The 19,892-nt window shown below is 47.8% G+C and overlaps 2 protein-coding genes across 2 annotated transcripts; both read right to left on the reverse strand.

Moving 5' to 3' along the window:
• Positions 1–271: 271 nt before the first annotated feature.
• Positions 272–3,202, reverse strand: LOC136464383 (ADP-ribosylation factor-like protein 8c). Its single transcript, XM_066463338.1, has 6 exons — positions 2,979–3,202; positions 2,048–2,129; positions 1,929–1,961; positions 1,722–1,843; positions 726–887; positions 272–636 (listed from the first exon to the last, which is right to left on the reverse strand). The coding sequence occupies exons 1-6, from the start codon at positions 3,014–3,016 to the stop codon at positions 519–521; spliced, it is 555 nt and encodes a 184-aa protein (XP_066319435.1). The 5' UTR covers positions 3,017–3,202; the 3' UTR covers positions 272–518.
• A 5,341-nt stretch (positions 3,203–8,543) lies between these two features.
• On the reverse strand, positions 8,544–9,834 carry LOC136464384 (MYB-like transcription factor ODO1). The gene is made up of 2 exons (XM_066463340.1): positions 9,588–9,834; positions 8,544–9,485 (listed from the first exon to the last, which is right to left on the reverse strand). Exons 1-2 carry the CDS (start codon positions 9,718–9,720, stop codon positions 8,776–8,778), a joined length of 843 nt encoding a protein of 280 aa, XP_066319437.1. The 5' UTR covers positions 9,721–9,834; the 3' UTR covers positions 8,544–8,775.
• Positions 9,835–19,892: the final 10,058 nt, after the last annotated feature.

A 19,892-nucleotide genomic window follows, 5' to 3' on the forward strand; every position in this document is an offset into this window, starting at 1 on the left:
ACTAAACAAGGCCTCAGTTCGGAGGGGTTTGGTGCTGCCGAGATTTGCTTAGAAATTAGAAACCGAACGACAAAAAGAAATGTGATATCCCAAAATAATTGAACATCTCATGTTTTGAAGACTCATTTTTTAATTTGATAAGATTTATAGAAAAATTATCAATACTTATTTTTTCTAATGTATTTATTATTATAAAAATATATTTCACTATTAATAGCCACAGATGAACAAATTTGGATATATGAATCGGTTAGATTTGGTCTGGTTGGTATGTGCAGAATAAAACTGAACGACATTCACAGTAAGAATAATCAAAGATTCAGGTGATTTACAAAGGGAATACAAGGTTCTAGTCTTCTAGATACCATACAATTCGTCTGTGACACCAACGGGATCATAAATTACAAGGTGGCCGCTTTTAACATCTGGACCAAGAAACCAGGATTCTGGGAAGCGCTGATTCACAAAGATAAACTCAAATCACCGTACATCAAGTGATATACAAACACACAGAAAGACTACTTTGCTGTTCTAGAGTGCTTGATAAGCCAGTCGATGACGACGTCTATGTTCACAGAATCCTTACAGGAGATCATGTAGCAACAAACTTCACGGTCCTTTATCAATTCCAGTCCACTGAAAACAAAAAAAGGAAGAGAGCTTCAGCTGAAATATCACGCAGAAAGTAGAATGATGAGTAGGCAAATGAAGAAGATTGAGCTCACAGTTGATCAACCAATGTCTGCTTTGAAAGCGCTTCTGACTTGTCAATTTTGTTGCCAAGGACAAGCAAAGGAATCCCAGCTAAAGACTGTTTCGTCAGCAGATCATGCAATTCACTTTTCGCTATTGGGACACTATCTCTGTCAGCAGCGTCCACAACAAATCTGCAATTAATCACAAAATTATCAAATCATGATCCATCAAGGATATCCAGTAAGGCTAGATATCTGAAAAATATCTGGGTAAATACAGGAACAAACATCATGGTTTATCTTTTTATGTTTCAAGAGAATGAAGAAAATGAATATATAGATGATATTCTCTGTAATGTACTTTAGTTCCTTTATTGTTTGTTACTCTCTCTCCCTTTTTATCTGTCGCTATGGTATTCGTGCTGGTCAAACTTTTTAAAGTTTGACTAGATTTGTAGAAAAAAATATTAGCAGCATTTGTATCTCCAAATAAGTCTATTATGAAAATAGATTCAACTATCTATCTAATGATACTAATTATGTACCATAAATATTAATATTTACTTGTATACATTTGGTCAAAGTTGAGTATGTTTGATTTCTCAGGATAAAAAAGGACATAGGGAGTAATTGATAAAGCATCACTCAACAGTCCAGCCCTCCTGCCCTCTCTCTGTATGTGTCAGTTCCTAAATTACAGTTATGATCCTTCATGTGCATACAGGGGTAAACAGAATGCAGAAGAAGTATATCTATACTGCTCGTAAGGGAACATGCTTAATCAGGGTATGAAAATGAATATAATGTTAGATAGTAATCTACAGTTTAATATCGCCTTGCTACATGGAATGCTGGGTTGATCTCCAAGGATTTGATCATCTTTAAGAAACGAATACCACCCATAAAGTGCTCCAATTGGAGGTTATGAGTTGTATTGTATGTTAATGTTATATAATCCTATGTCATTAACAAAAAAACTGAATATCAAATATACAATATTGAATATTTTAGAAGAGAAGGAATTACAGAATAGCAGAAACTCCACGGCAGTAGCGCTCCCACATAGTGCGGAATCTCCGCTGCCCACCAAGATCCCAAAGTTTAATTGTGACATTTCCCTTGGTGACTTTCCGCATATTGAAGCCTACCTGTTTCACAGATGAGCATTTTAGATCACTTAGATAACCAAGAATTGTTCAGGATACGATAAAGGAAGTGTTTGTAGGTACGTACGGTTGGAATCATGTCCTCGCTGTAGCCACCTGTCTGCAAAGCACAGTAGCCATGAATTAAAATCAAAACACCACATCAAACATGGTAATGTATCTTAAGTTGAGTGAGTTGATGCATACAGCGACAGCATTGACTAGCGATGTCTTCCCAGCATTCTGCAACCCAACCAGGGAGAGTTCCATTTCTTGCTTAAAAAACAAGCTGAGAAAAAAATATTACTGCCATGAGTACAATTGCGACAAATCAATATGCAATGCTTAAAAGCCAACAAAATGTACACACTGGTACGCCTACTAATTTCACACTAGCAGAGAAAGGATCTCATTTATCACAAGCAGAACTAAGAGTAAACAGAGAAATAAAAATGATCTGCCACAGAGTCATGTTTGAAAACTAAAATTCACCAAACATGAGTAGGAGCAACCAATCATTCATACACGATCAAGCACTTCCTGAAGGGCAGGGACAGATCCTAACAATGAAAGTCTCCATTCACACTGCAGATTGTAGGCACTCTTTTTGAAAATCGAATTTAAACCTCTTTCGGGCATCTCCTTATACTTCAGAAGCTTGATCGTGTATCTATCCATCTTCGCTCAACAATCGTGAGTATATATATATTGCCATCATAGGCACCCACCAAACAGCTGAAGTAAACACCATATAATTTTGAACCCGTACTCCAATCAATTCTCTTTATCCTTGTAACTATCCTGACAGCATGAAGATCTACCGAGGCTAGTATGCAGAAGCAACTGACGATTGCGTGCGTACGTTAACTGTTACTAGCGTGGATCTAACTGCGCAGAGCACGCGACCCACTTGAATTCGCAACCAAGCCGCATAACATCGCTGCAAGGAATCCCAGTCCAACCCAATCCCAAGAGAAGTCACGGTCCCGCCCCAGTCGAGACACCCGGAAACTGTTGAGCGAAACAAAGGGGCGGGAAGGATTTCCACCAAATGAATGGATTGGAGCGAAAGGGTCGAGGGCAGAGGACGGGAGAGGGGGAAGAGAAAGAGGGAGAGAGTTAGTCCGGCAGCACGAACCTCCGGAGCCAGTTGAGGAGCGAGTCCCAGAGCCCCATGCCGCTCTCTCCGCCGACCGCGGGGAATCCGCTGCTGCCGCTGGGGCGCGGCGCGGGGAAGGGGACGAACTACGAAGCGACCAGGACCGGGCCGAGGTCGATGCTGTTGCTGTGGGCGGTGCGGCGCAGGGGTCCGGGAGACGACAGACGAGGCGGCTGCGCGGCTGGCTGGCTCAGGCTGGCCGAGGCGTGTGGCGGGTCCGTGGCGTGGCGTAACCAGATGCTGCGATGCGATCCGTCGCGGGGAGGGAATATGGACACAGATCGGTCGTTTTGGACGTCATCGGGCGTGGATTCTTGTGGTTTTCTTCTGGACTCGATTATATCAATCCAGAAGCGGTCGGAACGTGGCTCGGGCGACGTCTTCTTGCGCCGGCGTGGGCTACGTAGAACCTGAGCTCCAAATCCAACTTGTATCAGCGATGTTCGTGAAGGGATCGGGTACAAGGCCCAGTTGCCGTTTCTTCAGACTTCAGGATGTCCCGTAGCTGACGTTAAGAAGGCAGGCATATCGCATCGGCACCTCTTCTTTTTTCTATAACGCTACATACGTTCGACGCCAGTGACTTGCTCCGACACTTAGCGTGATGTGCACCGTAACTTAACTTCCTCCGTCTCTTATTCTTATCTTGACAACGCTAGCTCGCTCCGCTCAGCCTTCTCCCCACCGCGCCCTTAACCAGCGCCGCTCGCTTGCTCCTCGCTCCCACGCCACGCGCGTGCCCCACCAGCGCCGCTAGCTCATCGCTCCTATCCCCCACCCGCACCTCGCTTCGCGTTTCGGTCAAATGCTGCGCCGCCTGCTCCCTCCTCGCTCCCACACCATCGCGTGCCCCACCAGCGCCGCTAGCTCATCGCTCCTATCCCCCGCCCGTCACGTGCCCCACCCGCACCTCGCTTCTCGTTTCGGTCGTACGCTGCGCCGCCCGCTCCCTCTCGTAGCACGCGCCGCTCGCCAGGCTGAGCCTAGACCGGTGCTGGTGGCGCTGGCGGGTGGTGGTGCTCGTGCGCCGCCGCTCGCCGCCGGCTCCGCTCCCGACGGCTGGAATCGACCGGTCCAGGATTTCCCTCCCCTACGTTACAAATGTATGCGTTTTAGTTGTTTCAGTCATTTCAAAGGTATGTTGCAGTTGTTTCTTATGAATGTTGCAAAAGTAGATCGGGGATGTCGCACATGTTGCAAGTGTTTCAGAGGAATGTTGCAAGCGTTTGTTTAAAATGTTTCATCGGTTCCAGACATAGGTTGCAAATGTTTTGATCTGGATGTTTGCATGTGTTTCACACATATGTTGCAACAGCATGTTCCATATGTTTCATATATTGCAAGTATTCTATCTGGATGTTGTAAGTGTATGTTCCAAATGTTTCAATCGTTTCATCTGAGTGTCGCAAAAGTAGATCTCAATGTAGGGTTGTTTAGCGAGTAAGAGAGAGCTAGTGCGGGGAGGCATGGCGGCGTCGACGGTAAGCTGGTGGCAGCGCTCCACCGGAGGACGCGCAGGCACACGCAGCCCATCCCCCGTACGACATGGTGTCTCCGCGGGCCTTGCCAGAGGTCCTAGAGCAGAAGCTTGTGACATCTCTCCACGCGACGGAGATGCAGAACCTGGCTTTGGAGGTGACGTGGGCACGACGAGGTTGATACCCCCTGCGAGCATGGTGAGCGGGCAGGCTCCCCTGTTACGATGGCGGCGTGCACTCTGTTACACGGGAGACTAGACAGGTGCAGCGGAGTTGCATGCGAACGCGGGGCCGAACGTCGGACGCTAGCTTTCTTTCTTCTTTCTTTTCGAAGACTACCGTCACTACAGCAGCCAGTGGCTTCCCCGAGTGCCAGTTGCACTCGGGGAAGGCTTCCCCGAGTGCAACATTCGGTGAAGACCTTTCGGCTAATCATCGCCCGGTAAAGCCGTCTTTCCCGAGTGCCAAAAATCATGCACTCAGGGAAGGCTTTGCCGAGTGCTATGCTGGCACTCGGAAAAGATTTGACGCCGTTGGCCGTCGGCCGACACCGTTTTCGAGTAGGGAGACACGTTCACGGCACCATTGGGCTACTAAATAGGCCATGAAGCGGCCCGTGAGACGGTGAGATGCTAATCACAAGGCACCCATCTGTATGTGGGCCGGGCAATTACAGAGCTGATGATACCCATCCAGTAGTAGTGGCGCCTCCGTCGACGTCCGCCCCGCGCGCCGCAGGGTACGGTGTTTCTTTCGCAAACCACGTAACGTGTTTTCGCACTACGTGCCGTGCCGTGCGTCAGTGCGTGAGTGCATGCGCACGGGCACGCCACACCGCACAGGCGTGCGACGGTGGCGTCGTGGCGAGCTGGCGATGCGACAGCGTGCTGCCGAGCACTATTCAGTGCCTTCGTCGTCGTCATCACGTTCTTGTTCCTACGTCGCCAACACGGGCTGACGTGCTCTCTCTATTCATTCACTCAGTGAACTTTAATTTTGCTTGAGACGCACACGCACACAAATACAGCAGCCAGATCGGGATGCGCGGCCCGGCGGCCAGCGGTCGTCGACGTACGTGGGTGTCATCGTCATGCGCATCACGGTCGCCGCGCGCGTCGTGCTGGCACTGGCATGTCACGTAACGCAGGCGCTATATGGCCTATGGGCATGCACGGCACGGCTTTGGCGTGTGGCCTCTGCCCTCTGCTGGCCTGTAGCTGTAGAAGAAGCAAGAAGCTAAGCACTACGTAGCCTGTGTGATCAAAACGATCGAAATGATATAGTGGATGGAAAGAAAGGTAAGGGGGGACGATGGATCGGTCGCCGAGCATGGAAATGGAATGGAATGCTGGGATGGGTAGGGAGGATAAGGTACTTAATAATCAGATATGGAGCGATCTCATCGCACCTAAACCCACTACCACTAGCTAGCGGATCGAGCGGGTGTACGAATGGCGCCATGACCCATGACATGATGATGCTGCCTGCCGCTTGGCTGCAAATGACTGGACGCGCGCACACGCTTTGCAGGCACACGCGGCATCGCGCACAGGGCCAGCAGGCACAGGTTTGCATTGCGTACGATGGCTTTTGCATTGGGCGGGCCATTGCATGCTGCGGATCGATCGATAGGGTTCGATCTCCTGTCGCGTCTCGCGGGCGGGCGCTCTGCTCCGAGATTCCACGCGCCGGCTCGGGGCATGTGGTGCTTCCATCTGCTACCAAACTAAATTCCCTTTGCCGGCCGTCACATCCGTCGACCACAGTGCCGGCCGGTGGTTCGCTTGAAAATGCTACTCCTACTAGCTAGTAGTACGCGGAAACCGCACCTGCGGCTAGCTGCGGGCGACCGAGCACCAGCGCGGAGCCGTGGACGGCTCAGGTGAATGCAGCCCATCATTGCAATGCGCAGCGCCTGACACATCCATTCCAGCACGATCGGCCCAAGCCTTTTTCATCCCCGTCCCCGGCCGCGAGTCCCAGTCCCCAGAGGCCAGAGCGGCAAAAGGCAAAAAGGCGCGCCGAGGTCCACACGTACGTACGCGCGGGGGCGGCGAGACACTTGGGGCTCTGCCGGCCGCTCGGGCCACGCCGCGCCGGCGCCACCACCGACTCCGACCGATCCGTCGCTGACTCGCTGCTGCGGCGTGCTGCGTGCGGGCGGGGATGATGTGTCGTGGTCGCCGTGGATGATGATGAGCGGCCTAGCTAGCTTTTCGGCGTAACGATTTTGCCGCCATCATGCATGGTAGCGCGCGGTAGCCTGCGACGCGTACAGCGTACTGATACATGCTGCTGGCCGTAGATGCGGTCATCATGCATGCACACTGATGAGTGATGAGTTGTGTGGTTTTCTATTCTCGGCCTACGAATTATGTGCCTGCTCTTTAATTGCCTCTTTACAGATAATAACGAGATTTGCGTGCATGCTATATTCTCGTAGGTGCAACCCCAGCTGGTATTCCCCGGGCGGTGAATGTTTTGTTAAACAGAAGGGGGGGAATTAATGGGTCACTGGTGACAGTGACACGAGTCTCTCCTTCGCTCGAAGCGAAACCTGTGACGCAGCCATGACGCGATGCTGAGGTCACGCCGCGGGGAGGCAGGGTAGGGTAGGGCAGGGGCGATAGAGGCGAAACATTCCCGCGGCGACTATACACAACACAACACAGCACAGGCTTTGTGTTTGTGGTGGCCGGCCAGCAGCAGCAGCGGCAGCTAAATGGCGGGCCGGGCAGTTAGCTTTGGCTTTTGCAGAGGCCGATGGAACGGGAGCGTCGCTTTAGGCAAAGCTCCCTGTCTCGCCGCCCGGGCGATCGGCTTCGGGCACATCACCACTTGAGCAGAGCAACTAGCCTAGGATCAGGCACGGTGTAGCTGTAGGCTGTAGCGTACCCAATGGAAGCCGGCGAGGCGAGCCCAATCGCATCGTCCTGGGAGTGGGACGCCGGTGACCGGGCACCAACCGTGCCTGATCTGACAGCTAGCTGATCGATGTGACTGCAGTTCACTAAGCGCTGATGCGCACGTGTGTGTACCACTCTCGTCTCCTACTCCTGGAGCTGATTCAAACTGATCGATGACTAGTACTCAAGCATTAGGATTCAGATATGCAGTTCGTTTTTCAAATATAGGAGTAAATGGTTTGAGCTTTGAAGGGGTGATACCCGTATCTTCATAACATGCTATCATGCTAAGTATTATGTGTTGTCGAGGCTTGTTTGAATCGTAATCAGGGCTCAGCCATTCAAACTGATCGATCTAGTTTCAGACGCTGGAAGTCGACATTATGCATGAGCTACTTAGCCCAGACACATTTTTCAGTCCTTCATCCAAACAAGCCTGAATTTTACAACCGGACTTGTTGATCGTTAAATCGTTTCTTCCTTGTTACTCATGGATGGATCATAATAAGCTAGCCAAGCCCACAGTGACCTTGTGCTCGCCTTATTTTACACTAATATAAACTACTACCTCGGACATCACAGATTCACAGCTGGCTAGGATAGTACCATGAAAGGTCGAATCGAGATTTTCTTTTTGGGGGCGTTCGCTGGTCTGGAAAGACCGGCCAGCCGGCTGCTCCCCCTCATAATTTACTGTTTATCAAACCAGCCAAACAGTGTTTCTCTCTCACAGAACCAGCCAGTTTCAGACCAGCCAAGGGTCAACGCAGTACAGAGGAATGTTTGGTCAACAGGAAAAGTTTGTTCAGGCATCACAGAGAGGAAAAGGGTTTAATACAAGGGTCATTTTGCAGGCTTCAATGGACATTCAGATTTACTACACCGAGCTTTGGTACTACTGTCGAGTCTCAGCAGCAGGCATCATCTCAATCTGATTTGGTTGGTGGTTTGTGCAATTAATTTCTGTGTTTTGACCTTGTCCTCCCAAGGCTAATAGTCTGTACTTGAAGATAGTACCGTGGAAGGTAGCCCGCTACATCATCAGAAACTTCACATTCCTGAACTGAACTGTACACGAGTGGTGAGTGGTGACAAGGATTTGACACTTGCTAGCTCATGAACAGAGAATGATCCCTGGCCATGAGATTGACATCAACAGCTTGACGCAATCACATTTCATTCCCCCATTTTCACGAACCGCACACACCCGGCTTCTCTCCATACCAGCAAACCATGCATGCATGGACTCGGACGAACTTGAATTGACCCAACAAACCAAAGAAGAAGAGAGGAAACGGGACATGCAAACTGCAAGAACAGAGATATGATCACGAGTAACAACAGTTCTAATCATCCTACCCGCCACCGCCAGTGTACTGCTATCAGGAAGCGTCACATCCAGACTTGTTCGTCGAAGCCATCGCCGGGGTATTGGTCGAACAGATCGACGCCTATGTCCGCGGCGGCGTCATCGCCGCAGCCGGACAGGATGCCCGCCCAGTCCATGTCCATGATGCCATCCACTTCGAAGAAGAGGTCGATGGGGTCGGGCCAGGCGGCGACATCCGCGCCAGGGGTCGCGGCGGAGGCCGAGGCGGAGGAGGAGCAGGACGGCGAGACGGCTCCAGCCGCTGCGGAGGCAGGGGAGGAGGTCGTCGCGCCGGCGCCGTGCGTCTGGGCGGCGCTCGCCGGCGTTGTCTCCTCCTCGTCCTCGTCGTCGTCGGCGCCCGCCGCCGGCCCTTGCGACGACGCCTGCTGCTTGCTGGGCTCGTCACAGCGTGCTTCCTCTCTCGCCTGCGGAGGATCGCGCTGCTGCGTCAGCGGCGCCAGGGGTTGAGCGGCGGGAGCGAGCGGCCGGTGGGTGACGGGGTCGATGCCCATCTTCTTGAGCTTCTTCTTGATGTGGGTGTTCCAGTGGTTCTTGATCTCGTTGTCCGTCCTCCCGGGGAGCCGCGCCGCGATCTTGGACCACCTGTTGCCAAGCTGCGCGTGGAGGTCGATGACCAGCGCTTCCTCCTCCTCCGAGAGGAGGCCCCTCTTGAGGTCCGGCCTCAGGTAGTTGGTCCACCGCAGCCGGCAGCTCTTCCCGCACCTCAGCAGCCCTGCGCGCGCGGACGAACGAAGAAATTAATGTGAGGAAAACTGTCCATCTGCATGCATTTGTGTCTGATTAAGGATATGGTGATCATGCGTATGCACCGCACCCGCGAGCTTGGGGACGAGCCGCCAGCAGCAACGGCCGTGAGACAGGAGGAAGGTGACCAGCTTCTGGTCCTCCTCCGCGGTCCACGGCCCCTTCTTGAGACCGACCTTCTCGCAGCACGGCTGCCTGCCCATCTCTCTCGCTCTCCCGCCGTGGACAGAGAGCCGAAGAGATAGAGCGTGCTTGACTCGATTGCGGTCTCTCTCTCCGGCGATGCACTCACACTCACTCGAGTGAAGCCTGAGGACTCGCGCGAGGAGAAGCCTTAAGAGGAGGCGCGCCGCGGGGGATTAATAGACACGGCCCGAAGTGGAAAGGGCCGCGCCCACGTGGCGCGGAGCTGGGGCGGGGTGAGTCGCACGTGTGAGCCCGTCTCTGACTGACTGACTGGCCTCAGGCCTCAGCTCAGCTGAACGGCGGGTCCTGTGCTTTGCCTGCGGTCCGATGCGTGCACTGGACCTGCTGTGGAGGAGCCTGGTTGAATCCAGCTCCTTTCTCGTTGGAACACCGGTCTTCCCAATCGATCTCCATTTTTAATATCAGCATGATTCAGCATAATTAATCTCAAATATCTTAAATATATCACATAGACGCTTCCAATATGGTTAGCTTGTGAGCTAGCTTTAATCATATTATTTTAATAATAAAAGAAAAAGGGAAATTATCTCTAAGTTAAGAGTTAGGATCACTTTGGCAGGTCTCCTGCTTCTTTCCAAACGGTCCTCTACAAAAGCGGCTTCTCCGGATGGGTAAAAGAGATCAAATATCTATTTTGCCATTGTGTATTTGACTTGGTAATACACTTGAAAACACATGGTTGGACAAGATTCAACAACTTAAAAGATTCTAAGGTGTTACCTAATCAAAGATGTATATAAGACACGTGAATGCCTCAAGAAATTATAGCGCTTTCTACTTATTTTTTCGATGTTGATACTGTGTGGGCGTCCGTTCTGTCCGGACGGACCCGCACATGGAACGACTCGACCGAGCGCGCCCACCGACTCCTTATCCTATCCCCGTGACTCCCCGCGCCCACTCACTCGCCCGCTCCCCCCCTCTCCTCCGCACCCACTCGCTGCCGCGCCGCGCCGTTCTTGGGCCGCCCCCGCGCGTTAGGTCGCTGTCCCTCCCTCTCTCCCTCTTTCTGCGATCTCCATGCGACCCCTACCGGAGACGAGGACGACGGCAGCGGCTCCGACGAGGTAGGTCGTTCCTTCTCTGGATCTAAGCCCTCCTCCTCCTCTGGATCTGAGGGACGTGGCGGGGCTGTTTTGTACGCTTTTTTTATGTTTCTCCCGTGTTAGAATAGTTTTTTTGATGTTGCAATAGATGATTTTTGAATGTTGCAATGGGATTTTTGGGTCGTTACAGCAGATGTTTTTGCGATGTTGCAGTACTATTGCTTGAGATGTTGTAGTACATAATTTTTCGATGTTGCGGCACATATTTTTCGATGTTGCAGTACATATTTTTTCGATGTTGTAGTACATGTTTTTCGATCTTGCAACATATGTTTCTCGATGTTGCAGTACATATTTTTTTGATGTTGCAGTACATATTTTTCGTTGTTGCAGTATATATTTTTCGATGTTGCAGTGCATGTTTTTCAATGTTGCACTACATATTTTTGCGATTTTGCAGTATTTATGGCCCCGTTTGATTCGCTGAAAAAACAAGTCGAAACACTATTCTGGCTGATTTGTTGTGAGGGAAAAACACTATTCCGACTGAAAAAAATAAGCTGAGAAAGACGGATTATAAAAGAAACGAATAGAGCCTATATCCCGACGTTGCACTATATAGTTTTTCTAAATGTTTGCAACGTTGCACTTGAAGTGTTTCGTGCTCTTTTAGATAGGGCACGGTGGGGGAACGGGGGCGTGTTGGGGAACGGGCCAAGGGACAGAGGCGCGGGGGGAGTGGAGGATAGGGGCGGGTCTCATTCTATTCTGTTCTATAGGGTGGGTTCCGTTCTATTCGGCACAGGGGACGGCGCGGGCTTTGGAAGCGACCGGTGTCCGGACGCACTCATGCGCCGGATGTGCGGGACGCTAGAATCACCTTCTTCTTTTTTGCTAAAGCTCAAAAAAAAACCGTTCATGGTGCTTGACTGCTTGGTGTCGCAGATAGGCATCGCTGGCTCTGTAGAGGCCAGGCCACCGGCGGCCGGTAGACGGGCTACATGCCTACGGAGGCAGAGCCGCTGAGCGCCGCACTTGATCCTGCCTCGACCAGGGACCCTAGCCACCAGGCACCACGCCAGGCCTCTCGCCAGACTACCTCCGCAGTGCACGCGACCGTCTGACGTCTGTGCGTCTGGCTGGCCGGAGAGAAGACAGAAGAGGGCAGCAAGGTCTTTGCTCGTGCGACCTCCAGGCGGAGCCGAGCCATAAATTTGGGCTCCTTTCGTTCTTCAGGGTAACGGCTCCAGCTCAATGGCCCTGTTCGCTGGTCTGAAATTTAATTGAAACTGGCTAAAAAACACTGTTCTAGCTGAATTATTGCGAGAGAAAAATACTGTTCCGGCTGGAAAAAAAAACAAGCCGAACAAGCCAAATATAAGGTAAGCCGAACAAGACCGCTCCTCTTGTGAAGATGTTTCCCAAGAGGTTGTTTGGTAGAGCTCAGGTTGCTTTCATTCTTCAGGGAGACAACTCGAGCTCAATGTCGCTCCTCTTGTGAAGCTATTTCCCAAGATGTTGTTTGATAGGGCTCTGGCAGCCCTGTTTGGAGGCCTCCCAAAGAGGCTCTAGTTCATGCACATCTCTCAAGATTATATGATGTTTTCATGTGAAGATACTCATACTATGAGATATATGTTAAAAGTTAATTCTACTAAAGAAGTTGTCTTAAAGCTAGTAATTATCTCATACTTTAAAGGGTGCCTTGAGCAATGAAACCATCGCTCCGCTTTTTGTCTTAGTCTATAGCATCACTATATCGACATAGACTTACTGATCAGGGTATAAGATTGGATATCATAAATTTAGGTTGATCAGGTAAGATGTAATATCTCTCTATATAGAGAGATGTTTCATAACTTGCCTTATCGGGGAGTGTTTTGGATCCAATTGTGATTTTATAATCTGGCTAAAAAAATAAGAATTTGATCCAAACGGCGAGGCTTCTAGGAGATTGTACTATGTATTCGAGCGATGCAAAGCGACAATCCAATATCCTTTCTCTATGAGCTTCTGGGAGATTCTAAGATGGGAAAAGATAATTTTACTCTTTGCTTCAATCAGAACCATCTAAAAAAAATTTAGACACTTATTTTCTACAATGCATCCACTATCAAGAGTATAATCTGGGAATTCAAACAGATCAGATTATTTCTATTCAAATCAAGATTCCCAAAATCTCTATCTAATATCTGGATTCTTCTAGTCCCTCTAGGATCGAAATGGGCTTTAGGTGTGTTCAGGGTTAATCTCGGCTTTTCGACCTTCTTCAACAGCGACTTCCTTTATATAGCTTCATTTTATAATTGAAGAACTCGTGTTATAGCTTCATTTTTCCTTAACCAATTTATTAACTCTGTAAAAAATTTCTCTAGGTCACCTATTCAAAGGGTCGTACAAATAATGTGCACCTATAGAATCGGTCTAAAATTTTAAGCTAAATCTGACCTAATTTAGAGGCTCCTTGCAATTGATACAATTTAGATATCAGTTCTACCAGATGATTGAGGGGGATCGCAGAACTTAGAAAGTACGAAGATAAATGAAAGTCGCTCGACTATTGAACTGGAAAACGACAAATGATATCGACAACAGAAACTTATATTAGGAGGCCGCCCTGTGGTCCGTGACTCCGTGTAAGCCGTTGTCAATTCATTGCGTAAGATGTGCACAGTTCGTATGGTACACATACACTATTAATTAACTGATGATGCAGTTGTTAGTTTGATCTCCCAACCACAGTGGCTCAACGGCCACTTGGGCCTTGACCTCACGCCCTGATCGGAGGCACCCAGTCCATCTATGGCTGGCGGGCCCCCGTCACACTGCGCATTAAATAGAGGTGGGGGTCGGCGGCTCTCAGTACGAGATTGTCCTGAGCCATACGCCCCACCGGCAAACCATACTCTGATCTAACAGAGGGGCGCAGCCAGTGACGGGAAGCACCGCCGCCGCCACGGCACTGCGCCAACACCACTTCACTGCACCACTCCTTCTTCATCGCCCGTCGCTGCCCTAGCGTAGATCTTCACCTGTGAACCTGTGATGGCCGGATCCGCCTCCTCAATGCCTACCGATGGTCTGTGCCTAACCCTAACTCTCCCTCTCCCTCTCTGTCCCTCTCCGTACATACCATTTCTACGAGAAACCCAATGAAACCCCACTGATCTACACCACGGATGGTCCTAAGGAGCTAACAATGGTATCATAGCGGGTTCCGTGTAGATCAAGTAGGGAAAAGCAAAGATGAAGAAGAACCGAATTCGATTCGAAAAAGTGAACCTAAAGAAATTGGACGGTCCGGGGGAAGTCTTACCAGGGCTTCCCCGCCGCCGTCACTACCGCCTCACGTAGGATGGAGCACCCGCCGCCGGCTTGCTAACGCGCGGGAAGAGAATCAAAAGAACAAGAAAAGAAAATAATGGATTAGATCCTTTCGGATTTGAGCACACAGACTAGGGTTTTCCCTAACCCTAACCCACCCTAACTGGGTGAAGATGGAAGGGTCTCGATTTCAAGACCGCTTGATCCGAACCCTAAACCCATGACTCGAACTCGGGGAAGAAGAATAGGAACCGAAACCCTAACCATAATCCCCAAATCGGTGGAATCAGAACCAAAAGAGAACGAGAACCAAAGAAAGGGAAAACGGGAAGAGGGAAACCCAGAGAGTCTACCTCGCCGTCGTGCAGAACGGCACGCGGGGAAAAGAGGGCCGAATCCGGGGGGAGCTGCTCGCCGAAACTGGCCTCAGGGGAGCCACGGCCAGGCCGCTCGACGGCGGTGCGCTCACCCGCTGGGGAGCGCGCACGCCGGCGAGGGGGCTGGCGACAGCGCTGGGGCTCTCTGCTCGCTCTCGCCACCGTCGCTCTTGTCTGCTCGCTCGGTGCTGCTGCGCTGCGAAGAGAGAGCGGAGTGAGGCGAAGAGAGAGAGAGGGCCGAAGAGAATGAGGTTAGGGTTTCCTCGGGGGGGCGCGGCGTCGACGTTTTATCCGAGCAAAATGGCCTCAGGGGCGCCGTGGCCAGGCAACTTGACAGCGGTGCGCTCACCCGCTGGAGAGCGTGCACGCCGGTGAGGGGGCTGGCGACGGCGCTGGGGCTCTCTGCTCGCTCTCGCTGTCGTCGCTCTTGTCTACTCGCTCGGTGCTACTGCGCTGCGAAGAGAGAGCAGAGTGAGGCGAAGAGAGAGAGAGGGCCGAAGAGAATGAGGTTAGGGTTTCCTCGGGGGCGCGCGGCGTCGACGTTTTATCCGAACGAAATGCGCGCTCGGCCGTCGGATCGGCGCAGACGACCGAGATCGAACGGGCCAGCGTCGTGGCCCAGGCGGGCGCGCTGGCGCGCGAAGCTTTGCCGGCCTAGGCCCACATTGCGGCCTAGGTGTGGCCTGCGCACGCGCGGAGTGGTGGGCCAAGCCGACTTTTGCTGGTTATTGGGCCGAAACAGTCAGAATGAGCCCGCGAGCCGATTTTTTGTTTTTTCTTTTTTTTCTAGAAGATTGAAAAATAGAAATTGGCTCAAAAGAAATTAGAAAAGTGATTTTCTCTGTGGATAAAATTCAAGAAAATGAGTTCTTTTTTTCCGCTGCGAAGTTAAAGTTTATTATCTTCTCATTAAATTCGAACCAACGGGAGAATTTAATTTGAAGAGCAGTTGTAGTTATTCAGTAAATGATGAAAAGTTAATCCTCCAGTTAAAATTGAAACCAACGGGAAACTTTTAATTGGAGGAATAGTCGGTTGATAGTTAAAGTTAAATTATGGTATTGTTATTTTCTGACCAACGTTGATGATAACAATATTATAATTCTATGAGCTCTATGTTTAAAGTTTAAATCTCTGTTGAATTTTGTATCAAAGTGACCAATTTTTCAGAGAAAAGATAAAGATCAAGGAATGCTCTTAAACTAGAGAAATGTATTTTCATGTTTCCGCTGCAATGAAGTTGATTGTCTTCTAATTAGATTCGAACCAACGGAAGAATTTAATTCTGAGGAGCAATTCTATATTTTCAAGATTATTGAGGTTCTATACATTAATTTTATTTCTACCCAACGGTGATGTGGAATTAATGTAGAAGAATGATGTTTTATTCTATTTCTGTCCAACGGTGATATAGAATAGAACATAAAGATTTTAAAGTTTAATGAGCATTATTGTTGAATATTTTTTCAGACAAAAGGCCTCCATGCTTTCATTCTTGAAGGCAGTAAGAGAAATGAGCTGGGTACTTGTGACTCAGATGATGAAATGCCTAAGGGCAAGTTATGTATGAAAGAATGCCATTGTTTAAGGGACTGTGTTCTCTTTAAAGAATGGCTTCAAAAGAAAAGAATTCTAGGATATTGATCCAAGAAAAGAGATAGATCAATGAGAGTCTTTATTGAGAAATGTCTTTTATGTACTCTCTGTGAAGAAGAATTTATTTTCAGTTTCACTTATGAGAGTTGTAAAAGTCATATACATGTTTAATTTGACCAACATTGGATTAAACATATGTGTTAAAAGAATATTCGGATTTATTTCTGAATTTGATGATAGAACACGAGCCAATCCTGGCATTTATGTTCGTTTAAGGGAATTATCTCGCATGACGGTAAAAGTTGGTGATAGTACCCGCATGACGGGAAAAGTTTGAGAAAATACCCATATGACGGGGTAAAGTTGGCATAGTACTTATCCCGCATGGCGGGAGAAGGATGTGATGACTCATGTGCTCTAAAGAAATATCCCGCACATGGAGAGAAGTTTAGGATAGCTCTTATGCTATCCTAGTATTGACCGTACACTCTGATTGTGTCATGGTCATTAAGTACTCAATGAGTTTAAGAACAAAAGAAAGTTACATGTGAACCAAAAGATAAGAATGATATGCAAGTGTGACTTGCAGAAGTATTGATAATAATAGAGTATGTTGAGTTTTGAAGTGTAATGAGGAAAATATACTCCCATACGAATTTTGTTTGCATGATGTAATCATGTGGATAAAGTAAGTAATCAAAGTTTTCTCATTCACAAGAGTTCTGAATGTTTCAAAATTGTGGTAGAAAAGTTCATACCATATTTCGAGGGGAAGAAATGTAAGATTAATTAAGAAAGACAATTAAGAAAGATACTTCCCCATACTTCAGATAATGCAATGCATACTATGCATTGAAGGTAAAAGTGATCTATAAAAGATGAATATGATCGTTGAGGGAGTAAGATGGTCATAATAACGATACCCCTAAAGTAAAGAAATAGCTAAATTCTTGGACCTTTTATAGTTTCAATAGGAAGATAGCATAGTCGGCTAGTATTCATACTGGACGGGTTCAGAGTTATCAAGGCAGTGCTAAACGCGGCATATGAGTTTTTAGCAGATTAAACCCAAAATAAGAAATTTGAAGATACACCATCTTTACAGAAGATAGAGTAATCTAGGGGAGCATGGTATGTAGATACCTAAGGCTTGAATAGAAGTGGGATTACATATCCACTATAGTGTTTTAGAGCAACAAATTGCTTAATACATGTTGATATTGTATGACATATACAACACCTGATGTTAGCTCTTAAAGAAGATGAATAAGTAAATAAGGATCTTGTGATACAGGAGGCTATAGGACAATTGCCTTTTGGCAATGAAGAGTAACAATAGCCCCATATGAAAGAAGTGCCACGAGGCCCCAGAAGGTCTCAAAGAATAAGAAAATCAGATATTTCTGGTGACAAGGAGTCAATGTTAAGAAATAAATTTAAATGGAGGGTAATTCCACCTCATTTGAAAAATCCATGAGTGGCGTTCACTCATCTAAATGGCAAGAAGCAAAGGAAGATAAAATGAAATCGATAAATACCAATGATGTTTGGGACTTAGAAGAAATTCCTAATGAAGCCAAAACAGTAGGCTGTAATAGGTCTACAAAGACAAAAGTGACTCCAAAGGGAATATAGAAAGATATCCAAATAGAATATTAAAAGCTATAAAGGACCACTTGTGGCGAAATGATTTACACAAAGGAAGGAATAGATTATAATGAGCATGTAAGGATTCTTTTAGAATCATAATGGTGTTAGTAGCACATTACGATTTACAGTAACATTAGAAGGATGTAAAGACACATTCCTCAACGGGGATTTGTATGGAAAGTTTACATGGCATAACTCAAAAGGTTTTGTCGTGGAATGAAAAGAACGTAAGGGATGTTGTCTAAAGAAATCCATTTATGAATTAAAGCAAGCTTCAAGACATTGGTACTTAAAGTTTGACAGTACAATAAGAAAGTTTGGGTTTAAAGGGAATGCAGAAGACAATTGTATTTATGCAAAGTTTAAACATGAGAAATTTATTTTCCTAATCCTGCATGTGGGTAGCACCTTACTCGCTAGTAGTGGTGTTAATCTACTGTTAGAGAAGAAACAATTCTTGTCCTCAAGTTTCAATGAGAATGATCTTGGTAAAGCGTCATTCGTTCTAGAAATTGGAACTTACCGAGACAAAAGGAAAAGAGGTATTAGAACTATCTCAAGTGTATACTTAGAGAAGATTCTAAAGAAATAAAGTATATATGTGAGTAAACCTACGCCTGTTCCTATAGTAAAGGATAATAGTTTTGGGAACTTGCAGTGTTCCAAGAACCAATGTAAGATCGATAAAAAGGACGTCCTATATGCTTCAGCTGTTGAAAGCTTAATGAATGCTTATAAGTAAGAACTTATCCTAACATAGTTCATGTATTCGGAATGTTTTGGCAGAAGTCCAGTCCAGATATAGATCACTGGAATGGAGTTGAGAATGTTTTGTAATTGTGCAAAGATTTATAAGCCTCATGGTGAGTAAGAAAGAATAAGTACTTTCAAATAGTTGTGGGTACAAATGTTAAATTTTGGCGAGATATTTAGTGAAACCCACATAGTAGCTAACACTTGCAGTTGGAGTTTTATTGTGGAAAAGCTCCAAAGAAACAGTTGTGGTGTCATTAAAGATGTATACCCACAGTATAGCTTGTTATGAGGCTTAAGGACAGGCGAAATGGTTAAAAGAACTTACACCCAAAATTGATAATGGTATTCAACAGTAATAACCATTTAAGTAGTTCGCTCCTATAACAACGGGTCAAGTGTGCTACCAAACACATTGACGTTAAAGTTATACGTTGTGAAGGAGAAAGTCCGGAATCATGCTTAATGTATTGAACATATAAGTAACAAGCAAGTACTTGCAGATCCACGTATAAAAGGCTTACCACCCAGTGTGTTCAGAGAACACACAGTCGACATGGGTTTAAGGGAAAGCCTATGATTTCCAGACAATAAAGGGCCCAAAGTTAAAGAATCTGTTTCAGAACAGGGACATGTATTGTAGCTGTTAAATCTATCAGCGATTGACCGTGACGATGAAGCATGCTCTATGCACTAATATGTGATGGAACAAATAAAAGTGAAAAGGATTAAAGTCAAAGTTTAAAGTTAAAATATGAGTTGAGATCAAGGGGGAGAATGTTAGTTTGATCTCCCAACCACAGTGGCCCAACGGCCATTTGAGCCTTGACCTTGCGCCCTGATCGGGGGCGCCCAGTCCATCTATGGCTGGCGGGCCCCCGTCACACTGCGTATTAAATAGAGGTGGGGGTCAGTGGCTCTCCGTACGAGGTTGGCCTGAGCCGTACGCCCCACCGGCAAACCCTACTCCAATCTAACAGAGGGGCGTAGCCAGTGACGGAAAGCATCGCCGCCGCTGCGGCATTGCGCCAACACCACTTCACTGCACCACTCCTTCATCGTCCATCGCTGCCCTAGCGCAGATCTTCACCGGCGAACCTGTGATGACCGGATCCGCCTCCTCAATGCCTACCGATGGTCTATGCCTAACCCTAACTCTCCCTCTCCCTCTCCCTCTGTCCCTCTGCGTACATACCATTTCTACGAGAAACCAATGAAACCCCACCGATCTACACCATGGATGATCGAGCTAACAGCAGTCACTCCTCGGACAAACCTTCCACACATGCAGCACTGTTACAAAGAGATCTGCACGGTGACAATCGACCAACCGGCAAAAATCTTGTATCATGCGACTGTGTCGGTTATCGCTCACTCCCTAATGCGACAGGATACAAATGTCGCATGGTTCACAGGCAAGGC

Source organism: Miscanthus floridulus, chromosome 7, assembly GCF_019320115.1.
Source record: "Miscanthus floridulus cultivar M001 chromosome 7, ASM1932011v1, whole genome shotgun sequence".
NCBI lineage: Eukaryota > Viridiplantae > Streptophyta > Magnoliopsida > Poales > Poaceae > Miscanthus > Miscanthus floridulus.

What these genes read in the sequence shown, in the direction of transcription:
- LOC136464383 (XM_066463338.1), bottom strand. Translation starts at nt 3,016, where the DNA reads ATGGGGCTCTGGGACTCGCTCCTCAACTGGCTCCGGAG. An exon ending in GCGAGGACATGATTCCAACC is followed by an intron (nt 1,844 to 1,928) that starts GTACGTACCTAC and finishes TCTGTGAAACAG; the next exon opens with GTAGGCTTCAATATGCGGAA. An exon ending in CAGACATTGGTTGATCAACT is followed by an intron (nt 637 to 725) that starts GTGAGCTCAATC and finishes TTTTGTTTTCAG; the next exon opens with TGGACTGGAATTGATAAAGG.
- LOC136464384 (XM_066463340.1), bottom strand. Translation starts at nt 9,720, where the DNA reads ATGGGCAGGCAGCCGTGCTGCGAGAAGGTCGGTCTCAAGAAGGGGCCG. An exon ending in GCTCGTCCCCAAGCTCGCGG is followed by an intron (nt 9,486 to 9,587) that starts GTGCGGTGCATA and finishes CCGCGCGCGCAG; the next exon opens with GGCTGCTGAGGTGCGGGAAG.